Genomic DNA, 11,928 nt, shown 5'->3' on the forward strand with positions numbered 1-11,928 from the left:
GAGGGGTGGGGCATGTTCTCAAGGCAGTGGACATTCTCATAAAGGGTGGATGAACAGTAGGGAAGGACAGTGTCTTCAGAGTTGAGCTGGACTCTAAAGCAAGAAGAGGGAGAGAGGTTCTGTGAAGAGGTAGAAAATACCGAAGAGCTTGTTCACCACAGAACCACACCAGGGGACACAGTGGAAAGGTTTGGGAGGGAGGGGAGAAGTGCAAGGTTAGGTCGAGGGAAAGGAAGCATAAAGTAGCACACAGAGAAGACAGAGCAGTACGGGGAACTACAGTTTGGCGTGTGAGACTCGGTGGGCTCAGCTGATCCCAACCTGGCCAAGAGAATTAGCCTCAGCCCTCCCACTTAAACTCTAGTTTTGCTGGAGCCAACTGTGTCCTGGATTAATGACATTTTCAGAGAACACATGCATCTCAGGGGACCCTGGAAAGAGTCAGCTAGTACTACCGACAGCCTTCCTAATATTTTGCTGGTGTCATGAGGCATTTCTCTTCCCACTTGCCAAATTTGTTCTTAAAACAAATGTGGGTCAGTGACCCGTCAGTGGCATCTCTTTTTACAGAGCATGATTCTCAGCTCTACCTACACAGAAGCCTTAAATACATGCTAATGCCTGGGGCCTCAGACCAATGACAGCAGAACCTCTGGGAAGGAGGGCTCTGGAGTCTGTATAGTTAATTTTCTTAAAAGCTCTCTTGGCCATTGTAATGTGTGCAGAACCTTGGCATTAGATTCTGCTGCCCAGTTATGTGGTCCAGCAGTAGCATCAGCAGCAGCAACAATGGCATCACCTGGGAGTTTGATTAAAATGCAGAATCTCAGGCCCCACCCGTGACTCACCTACCCAATCGGAACCCGCATTGTAATAAGAGCTCCATCCCCAGGTGATACCTATGAACATTAAAGTTTGAAACAATTCTGCCTTGAAACAGTGCCTGGCTCCCACCTCTAGAGACTGTGGTTTTATTGATCTGGGCTGTGGCCTGGGAATCAGGAGTCTTAAAGTCTGCCCAGGTATTTTTAATGTTTAATCAATTTCGAGATCCCTGCCTTACAGCATCTAGCAAAGCATCAGGAAAGATGCCCAGTGCATTTTTATTCAACTGGGTGGATCAACCCCATCTTTGTTTAATGATTTCTGACCTTTTGTTTAACTTGCAATGAACTCTATTTGCTTCTCATTTGAGAGAAAGACTGCCTGTCATAAACTTGTAGCAGGAACATCATTTCTCTTCATTTTCAAAGACAGTACTGGGAGGCTTAGTAACTGATAAGACAGGAAATACTGCACAACCTAAGACCCATTACATAAGGATCGGTTCATTTTTTAAAGGAAAACAAAGGTGTTGCCTATAGAACCATCATTACAGAGGACCAACCAACTCCTTATAAAATCGAGAACAATCTTCCTGATTAGTTATTTCTTTCGTTTTCTCGAAGACCTTGTTTGAAATGATACTTGAAACACTCTACAGCTTTCTTTATGCCAGCTGATTGTGTGAGTCAAACTGTAGTAATTAGTTTGCTGAAATGTTGGGTTACTGCTGTTATAGGAATTAAGACATAACAAGTGTTACTTTAGACCTGAGTTTCCAAAGTATACTCTTAGCTTAAAGATGAATTTTTTTTTTAAAGAACAAGCTTGACAAGTGTTTTAAAAAATCATTATGCTATATGAGCTCGAAGGGAAAACATTTTTTTAAAGTGTCTCACTTAGACTACGTGTAACTCAGTTGTTTCAATAGTCAAATCACTCATTTTTATGTGGGTGGTTAACTCTTGGGAAGAATAGATTATTATTATTGAAGACTTCCCCCAGCTTTTTACTTCTTACTTCAGAGTCAGACATGTGAATGTATGAATCACTTTTCCCTCACTGATGATTGAAATTTGGTTTAAGAATTACTAAAACTAAATTGGTGTCAAGACAAAACGTACTGCTTTTCAAGCTTTTATTAAAAAAACATCAATAGTCTCTATTATACAGACTTCAGAAAACACAGATTTTGATTCCAGTAGACTTGCTACCAGTCCATGGGAAAGACGGTCATTCATTTTTTAAATTCAAAAATGAACAATTCAGGCAATCCACTTTTGATCAAAAAGCCAAATCAAAACTTTCAAGACTTGAAAAAAAAAATATGTATCTTCTCCATGTTTCTGAGTGGGAATCAATCACCCATGGAACAGTTCCCTCCCCTCCATTCTCAGGCCTCGAATACATGTATTTAACATTTTCCTTTCTTAATAGTTCAAGGTACTGTGTATTCTAGATTCCGTCAACTGGCACACTAAAAGTGCTTCCTAAACATTAGGAGGCTTATTGTTGAAGTCAGCTAGATAACCTCACATGTATTCCCCAGGAGGGAGAAGATAGGAGAGGTTCTCTCCTTAATTGCACTAGAGATTTTCAGAGCTCTCTGACAATGACTGAAGACTTCGTCAGAAGTATGTTACATAAAAAAAGAATCCTGTTCATTCTTCACCTGGCACCTATGGCATTGTGCTGAGTGCCACATGGAGTGAGGTTAAATTTGCGATTTAGTTGGAATTTAAAATGTTATAGAAATTTTCAATTATTTAACTTGTGCAGATGGATGGTTTAGACCAGAATTCATGTCCTGTGCGTTATGCCATTGTAGACTCATAGATCGGTGGTAAATTTTAAAATATCACAAAATAGGGTCAATTTAATACCAAGTACTCTACTTGGATATGCAGTGTCTAATACCCCACATGGACGCATGCTTAATGTTGAATGACAAAAATGACATTTTCATAAAGTGACATAGAAGGAAGAATTGGATTTTATTGTTGCGGTCATATATACCATTTACTGGCAAACACACTAAATGTTTATTTTACTAATAAAGTATGGGGTCTCCAGTATTTAAAATGGAAGTCCACATAATCACACACTGATCGAATCATCTTGAGTGACCCCACGCATAGAGTAAGGATGGGTACTGACCAGCAACTGCTGCCAGGCAAACTTCTACTTTGTTTCCTGCAGTTAAATTTTTATATCACAAAATCATCCTTTCCTACTAGGCACTCTTGGTTTTAAGAAACTGTAGCTTTATAAGAATCATCCATAAAAGTCCCTCAATCATCTGCTCTGGTTGATTGTCCAACTTCTCATGTGGATTAATTCAAGGACTCTCCTTTAGCACCGAAATCCTGTTTTGGTGAGCTCTGTGGTAAACCTTATGAGATGCAAATAGAACCAAATCATTTGCGTACTTCAAATATTCAGTGGCTTCCCACCATCCACAAAGTCAAGTCCAAATTCTGATGCTGAAAAATCCCACCTCTCTTTGTTCTAAACTCCATTACTGCCTCACCTTTAGCCTAGACCTCCATGCCTTCGCACACACTACTCCTCCAACAGAAACTGTCCCATCTGGAAAACTCCTACATATCTTCCAAGCATCACCTTCAATTTCATTTTCTCAATTCTTGAGTAATTCACTTTGTTCACATCTTTCTTTATGCTGACATTGTGTTTTATACTTCCTGCCTTCCTCCACATTCCCTCTAGACTGAGCTCTTTGAATGCCAGGTCCGCGGATGGCCCCTTCCTCTTTGTGGTCATCCTACCTGGAGTAGTTCCTGGCACATGGTAGCCACTCCCAAGAGATTTAACAAATGAATGAATGAATGGATGAATGCCTCCCCAAGCGTCTAATAACCAGGGGGGGGTCTTGGCAATGGGAAAGATTGACCTTCTCACTAAGCCAGGCTAGAGGCCTATTCTTTCCTTCCAATTCCAAAGGATATTAACTCGGCACCCATAGTTATGCCTTGTAACTCGACATGGCATGATGTTCAATATTAATGTGGAGGCCTAAATGTAATGTTTAAGTCACAGATAAATTTTCCTAAGATTTTGAAGTCCATTTTGAAGTTTAGGGTATAGTTTCTAATATCAAATGCTACCCTCCAAGAAAGGCTTCTCTTGTTGAATTTAACGGCATGATTTGCAAATATTAAGTTTAAAGAAAGGCCACGATACGCGGAACCATGTATTGTCTTAAAATAACTGTATTATGCATATTAAACCGTGCAGCTTTCCTTTCCGGTTTGATTGCTTTGTTTGATCAAATTGAAAGTTGGGTTTTCTATTTTGGCATCATCCCTTATTTCCTTAGACTAAATGAAATTGTTCTATTATAGCAAATAGAAGCTTGATAACAGTTTGATTCCATTTTTAATTGGAATGCTGTTCTCAGAATATTTTATCATTCCAGTCTTATTCCTAGATATCGTATCTTCACATAGAGGCTATGAGCTAAGACTGGGTTACAACCCTTATAGGACTTGAGTGGTTGAAATCCTAGGAGAATTTCAAACCAAGGCTCTGTCTGAGGCAGAGAGGATGCTGCTTTCCTGCTGGCAGCTGATGAGAAATATTTAGCTCATTGCAGGTCCCCATAGAAACAAAACACTGAAAGAAATGTCCCCTCTGGGGTTTGATCTCATCTCCTCTCAGATGGGCATGCCTTTGGAGGTTGATAAGCAAAAAGGAAGTAGCACCGATCCCTTCTTATTTCTAAAGTGAAATAATTTCTTTCTTTCTTTTTTTTTAAGGCTTCCTCACTGCAATGAGGCAAGAAGTGACCCGGGCCCACAAAGGCTGGGCCCTGGACTCGGTGACCATCCACAATGAAGTTCTGCGGCAGACCAAGGAGGAGATCACGTCACCCCCTACGGTAGGCACCACTGGGCAATGGTAGGGACAGTGCGGAAGCCGGGGCTGAAAGTTCAAGTTCTCCTTCAAGCTGACCTATGAGTGCCTCAGTTCAGCCCACTGGCTTTGCAGCCATGGTTTCCTCAGTGGTAACCAGAAGACCTCAGAGTCAAAGCCTCCTCCATTTGTTGGAGTGGGAATTAATGACAAGCACTGGGAACTCCCCAGGCTGCATTTCTTTATAATTACAAATTACGCTCATGTTTGCTAAAAAGGATTTTCCACACATCTCCAGCTCCTGCTGTGGGCTACTCACAGAATGGATGAGCGTCAAGGGGACCATTAGAGACTAACAGGAGTAGCAGTCCCGAGTGCTGGAACCAGTTCTAGCTGTGTGTCTTGATAGCTGTAGGACCCTGGCCGCGATAGGGAAGTGGGGTTGCTCGAGATGAGCAGACACCAGTGGGAGCCACTGTTTGGACACTTACCTGCTTTATGAACTCGGGCAAATTCTTTAACTTTTTAAAAAATAATTAAAAAAATTTTTTTTGTTACAGTTAGCATACAATATATTAGTTTCAGGTGTAGTGATTAGACATTTATATAATTTACAAAGTGATCACCCTGATAAATATAGTACCCATCGGACACTACATATAGTTATTACAATATTATTGACTATATTCCTTATATTGAAGGTGGTTGCGAGAATTAAATGGGATCATTTAGGCTTGGTGCCGGACCCCACATACACACTCAATAAATCTTAGTCCCTTCTTCTAGTTCTCAGACTTTCATTCCCTCAATTGTCAAGTAAGGGAATGAACCACATGATTTCCGAGTTCCGGCCCTTTCCGCCACTTTATAACAAAGATCACCTTTCCTCCAGTTTCCAGTAGCATGGTCCTTACTTCCGTCTGAGATCTCGCCAGAATCAATCTCTGTATTTCCGCCAATAATCTAGGCTTTCTAAAAATCTCGTGCCTCAAAATTCTTTCATCTTCTTCCCATTATGCAATTCCAAAGTCACTTCCACATTCTTAGGTATCTGTTACAACAACACCCCATTTCTGGGTGCCATGATCTGTGTTAGTTTCCTGAGGCTGTTGTAACGAAGTATCACAGACTGGGTGGCTTAAAACAATAGTTTATTCTCTTGCCGTTCAGGAGGCCAGAAGTCCGAAATGGAGGTATTGGCAGAGTTGGTTCCTTCTGGGGTCTCTGAGGGAGAATCTGTTCCCCGCCCTTCCTAGCTTCTGGTGGTTGCCAGCAGTCCTTGGCATTTTCTGACTTGTAGGTGCATCACTCCAATCTCTGCTTCCATTGTCACATGGCATTCTCCCTGTGCGTATCTCTGTGTGTCCTCTCCTCTTCTTGGAAAAACAGTGGCCAGATCGGAATTTCGTCCCAGCCTAGTCCAGTATGACTTCAACTAATTACTTCTGCAATGACCCTGTTTCCAAAGAGTCATGTTCTAAGGTTCTAGGAGGACATGAATTTTAGGGTGACACTATTCAATCCACTATACCTTCTAACTATGACTTTATAAAATTCTGAGGACAAGAGTCTAGAAGGGATGCAATTTACTGTCAGGTGGTACCTAAGTGGCTGTATTGTTCATGTAGTAATTGTCATCCAGGAACTAGTGATGGTGATCATATGTCCTGATTTTCTGGGATTGCCTGCGGTTTTATTGTCATATCATGTACCTCAGTTTTTGGTTCAAAACATACAGTCCTCAACCTGTTAGAAAACACTTTGCAACTAATCTCCCTCTCTTTTATTATAATCTACATTTGCTTCCCCTTATCTCTCAGTCCTTACTGGAAATGAAAAAATGGTCACCACCTTCTACATAAATATATTTTATAAGCCTATGTGATTATTGTAATCTCTCCCGTGATTCCCTTTAGCCTCTCTTGTCTTACTGCATGTACATTCTGTGGCTCCCCTCTGCCTGCAAGATCAAGTTCAAACTCTTCAGCTTGGCATCTAGACTTCCCTGCTCAAGCCCTAACTTATTTTTCACCATTTTTTTTCACTCTCTTCTGAATAAAATTCAGGGCGGGCTTTCCCACCAACCTGGCTTGCTTGTAGTACTGCTCCTACCTGGGATATCCACCCTCTCTCTCCTCTGTCTTTCCAAATGCAGCCCACCCTTCAAGGCCATACTCCCTGCAAAGGCCCAGGACACCACAGCCCATAGTGGGCTTTCACTTCAGAAAGCACTGCCATCAGCCCCAGTGCTTTTCACCAGGAAACCCCTCTAACGAGTGTGTGCTGGTGTTACATTCATGTCTTTTTAAATTTGTGTGTGTGTGTGTGTGTGTGTGTGTGTGTGTGTGTTGTCTCCCAATATAATGATGAAGACCTCCGGGGCAGGTCTTATTGTGTGTGAGAGAGAGAAAGACACGGGGCAATGGTCAGTCAATGCTAAACCAACTCTCCCCTTCCTACCCATCATATTCACTCTCAATCTACCATGTCCAGCCTCTGGGATGGGGGCGGGGGGAGTCTGACTCTCTTGCTCACCAGGCCAGGAAGCACACACCTTACTTCATCCTATGACAGAGATGAGGTTAGAGTTATAGGTTGACTTAGCCAGCGCAGGCAGACATACCACGTGGCACCCAGCTCCAAATCCTGTTCCATGCTCCCGCCCTGCACGAACTCAGACCAGGCCTCTTGGGAGACTTTTAGCTTCCTGCAGAGGTGATTTGGCACTGCTGGCAAATCTGTTGTCCCAGGCAGGCCACCCCTACGCTCAAATAATCAATAATAGGAACATTTCTTCAGCGCTCATCACCTCAAGATAGGCCACAGGGGAGAACTGGGCTCACTATTTCACTAATGCAGTGTGCCCAGCAGTGTTTTTGTCTTTTGTAGCATCTTAAGACTGGTGTATGTTTTCTTTCCATACTGACAACCTTTATTACAGTAATGGATGCCCATCTCACAGCACCTGATTTTTTAAAAAAATTATTACCTTCTGCTTGGCTGTTCTAGGAAGGTGTGTATATTTATGGGCTCTACATGGATGGAGCAGCCTGGGACAGACGGAATGGGAAGCTCACAGAATCCACCCCCAAGGTGCTCTTCATGCAGCTGCCTGTGCTGCACATCTTCGCCATTAATTCCACTGCGCCCAAGGACCCCAAGCTGTACGTGTGTCCTGTTTACAAGAAGCCGCGGCGAACTGACTTGACCTTCATCACCGTGGTGTATTTGCGCACAGTCTTGTCCCCAGATCACTGGATCCTGAGAGGAGTGGCCCTTTTGTGTGACATCAAGTAAATTCATTTCCACTGGCTGGGGGCACCAGGAGCCATGTTAATGGCCAGTGACATTGAGAGACTCAAAGATGTGTGTCTTTTGACCCTGGTAATCGCTTGATTACTCTTTCTAAATTAAAAAGGTAATATTCTATAATCGTGCGCATGTGTGTGTGTTTACCCTCATATCAGTGTTCAAAAAAGACAATTCTAAAGCAATGTTTTTTATTTTAGGCAATCATATTCCATTATAATTATTTTTTAGATAAATTCTTATCTTTCTGTCAGAACAATATGGAAGGTTTGAACTTCAAAAAATCTAAAAGTATTCATCTGTTGCATCTAGTAGGAGTCTAGTAGATGCAAACGTTCCTTTCAAACAAAAACCACTTTCCCTTCAATAAAATCTACCCATGTTCGTGTCTGTGCAAATGTGTTAACCGTTTGCTTGTTCATTTGAGTTTGGTCTTCTCTTTATGCTTGTGAAATGAAAACTGGAGAGTTCCAGGCAGAACCCCTAAGATCTATAGCTGTGTGGTGTAAAGTATTTGAGGCAGAGAATCCACTTGGATGACTGCTCTTATCATTCATTTTAATTTTATTTAACATTATTTTATTTTATCCTTTTAAATGTTTTTGAGGCCCAGAGAGCTCTGAGTCTCCAGTTCTTCCCTCCCAAACCCAACTCTCTGCAGGAGATAATGAAGCACACATTTCTGGGTAGCAAATGGAAAAGGAAAAACAAACTCCATCAAGTGAAATTAGGTTACATGCTGAATGCCTTAAAGAGCAAAGTCTTTAAAAAGTGAAGCTATTTCTTACTCTGTAGCTAGTCTGAAACTTGGTTTGAACCTTTATTTCCTGCTAAAGGAAATTGTCGATTTAACAAAACAGATGGGGTCCTGCACTGAATGCTCATGCAGCTTAAAGAAAGTGAAGAAGTGTCTCTACTGATCTTCCCATCTAGAATCCGATTGCCTGCCCCCAGCTAAATTTGCAAGCATCATTCCCTTTGTCCGTTCTGAAGGAAGGAAGCGTTTCAAGTTGTCTTGCTCCCCTCTCATCTTTCTGTCACCCTGATCAGAGATGTCAATAATAAACAAAACACAATGGCCAAGCAGTAACCCAGGTGAGGTGTCTGGAGGGAAGGCCACCATTATCTAGCGTACTTTCAAACAGTAGAAAAATATCATAGGAAATGCAAATCATAGCAGTGGTCTCCGATGTGCTCCTGATATTGATTCAATGTCAAAGCCACAGAGCTCTCCAGGGCAGTTTGAAAAATAAGGTAACCTAGCCCTTGGCCCAAGTGTTTTGGTATTTCCCTTGGCAACAGGCACACTAAAGGAAGAGATGGCACTCTCTGGAAAGAAGCGTTCCCCTGAACTGAGGCTAGAATTTGGACCCCCTCTGCCACTCTGGGTAGGCACAGAGGAAGTAAAACATATTATAGCAAACCCAACTGCTTGTCCCAAAATAAAACGCACATTTTATTCATATTCCCGTCCAATTGCTAAAACAATTTAAGGCAAACCGCATAATCTAAACCCCAGGATATCATGGTAGATTTTTAGAGAATAACAATTAGGTTTAATATTCTCTAATAACTCGAATATCTTATGGAAAATTGGGAAAGAGGTAGAAAAGATGTGACTCTAGCAAGGGTATAGATCAGGCTGTTGAAAGCCACTGACTATCTCTGGGGAATTTTTTACTGTAGCTGATTATTTTGCTCTGTGTCAACACAGAGGAGATACGTGCAGAGGCCCCCCCGCCCCGCCCCGGGAGTGAGGACCCGACACCCAAGAAGTGCTTCAAAATAGTCTTCTTTTTACAGTGAGTACTTCTCAGCCATCCTTAGTTTTGCAGAGATGGCTAGGGCCCAGTTCCGCTTGCTTTCACTGGGCCCATTAAATGGTTTCCTTAGACATTTTGCGCCGCCGAACGTCCATAAACGCATAAGCATTTTCTCGGGAAAATTGTTACTCTTCGCTAATTACATAGTTTGCCGCACTTGAGTGACGGAGACCTGGTGAGCATAAAAGAGCAAATAACGGGGGACAAGATGGTTAAGCCAACTGAAGTGGGGGAGAGGCAGAGTAATTTTTTTTTCCTCCACCGAATCGATCCATCTATCCTCATTTTGTTCTCTGCAAAATGAACAACAAGATTTAAAATGTTATTTCAGTTTGGTCTTTGTATAAAAATAAGAACGAAAGAGAGGTATCTAAAGAAATATCTTCTGAAAGAGATTGGTCTTGTGGGTGAGGTTGCATGAACGAGCTCCACTCTGCTGTCAAAGAGACCTGAGACAAAAAAGAGACTCACCTGTAACATGAGTGTGACTCAGGGCCATGGGTAGACGACAAAAGAATGGTTATAGAAACTCAAGGGCCAGGGATGAACTTGAAAAAAGGTAACATTTCAGTTGGGTCTTGGTCTTTCCATAGATGGTACCAAGCTGGTACCAAGACAGTAGATAATATATTCTGAGGAAGGGAACAGCATTAGGGAAAGAATGGTATAAAGATGGGAAACTGCACGGAACATCCAGAGACAGAGACCACAGACCACGCAGTCCCCTTCTCAAGAGCTGTCAGTGAGTTTCCGTCACCTGGAACATTCCAAATGCCAAAGGCTTCCATTAGCTAGCCTGAGATAAAATTTCTGCCTTGTGGCCACTGTCACTCAACTTATTCATTCGCTTCTGCAGTTAGGACTTTTTAATGTTCCCCGAATGTGACACATACTTTCATCCTCACACTGTTCTCTTATCAAGGAAAACTCACCCATATAGAACAACTGGAACTTTCATACACTGCTGGAGGCAATGTAAAATGGTACAACCTTTTTGGAAAACCAGTGGGCAGTTTCTGAAAAGTTAAACATCTAGGTACCATATGACCTAGGCATTTTACTCCTAGATATTTACCTAAGAGAAATAAAAGGAGATTCCATACAAAGACTTACATAGGAATGTTCATAGAAACTTTGTTTATAACACTCAACGATTGGAAACAACTCAAATGTCCGTCATCAGGTAAATAGATAAACTACGATACACCCATTCTATAGAATACTATTCGGCAATAAAATGAAATGACCGAAACACATTATGACATGGCTGAATTCAAAATAATTAGGCTGAATGAAAGAAGTCAGAGAAAAGGAGAGTGCATATGTATGGTTCCATTTACATATTAAATGCTAGAAAGTACAAACTAATCTATAATGAGAGCACATCAGTGGTTACCTGGGGTAAGAGGAGCAGGGGCAGGCATGAGAAAGAGATTGCAAAGGGGCAGGAGGAAACTTTGGGGAGTGACAGGTGTGTTCATTCTCTTGATTGTGGTGATGGTTTCACAAGTGTCAAAATGTACGAAATTGTACACTTTAAACGTGTGCAGTAATTGTACTTCAATTATAACTCAATAAAGCTGTGGAGAAAAGTTCTCTCTATACCACCCGATTCCTTCTTCGCCCTCTGTGAAGACTTCCATGACCCCCTCACCACTCCCCGAGGAAGGATTTATTGCTCCTTCTGCACTTGGGTTGCAGCCAAATTTAACAATTTTAATCTTAGGAATTAATAACGTATATCTGTCTTTCCACTCTATAGCAAGCTTCTTGAAAGCAGAGTCTGGCTTTTTGTCACCCCAATAAGTTCTGACTGAATGAAAGAATGAGTGAATAACAAGTAACCCAATTTGACTGGCAAATGTAGGCAAATGGTGGAGAAGGAGGAAATGTCAGGTGAAGGCCATGTTGGGAGGGTCTAGACTACCATGGAAAGACAGTGGGGAACTGTGGAGTGGCTCTGGACTGCTACAGGAATGGAAGCGAGTAGGTCAGTTAGGAGGCTGTTGCTCTGGATCAAACAAAATGAAATGAGAATTGAAACTAGAGAGAAGACAATTAGAATGGAAGTAAAGCAAGTCATTTGAAAGATGTTGCGGAG

General features: G+C 41.9%; 1 protein-coding gene across 1 annotated transcript in view; it reads left to right on the forward strand.

Annotated features, from left to right (window-relative positions):
* The window catches only part of DNAH8 (dynein axonemal heavy chain 8), a 339,355-nt gene extending 330,968 nt beyond the window's left edge, over positions 1 to 8,387 (forward strand). The window contains exons 91-92 of the mRNA XM_011354823.2: positions 4,599 to 4,720; positions 7,705 to 8,387. Of these exons, the coding sequence (XP_011353125.2) occupies positions 4,599 to 4,720; positions 7,705 to 7,992 (410 nt within the window). The 3' untranslated portion in view covers positions 7,993 to 8,387. The remainder of the gene's footprint in view (positions 1 to 4,598; positions 4,721 to 7,704) is intronic.
* The last annotated feature ends 3,541 nt before the right edge of the window (positions 8,388 to 11,928 follow it).

Source organism: Pteropus vampyrus, unplaced genomic scaffold (genome assembly GCF_000151845.1).
Source record: "Pteropus vampyrus isolate Shadow unplaced genomic scaffold, Pvam_2.0 Scaffold18, whole genome shotgun sequence".
NCBI lineage: Eukaryota > Metazoa > Chordata > Mammalia > Chiroptera > Pteropodidae > Pteropus > Pteropus vampyrus.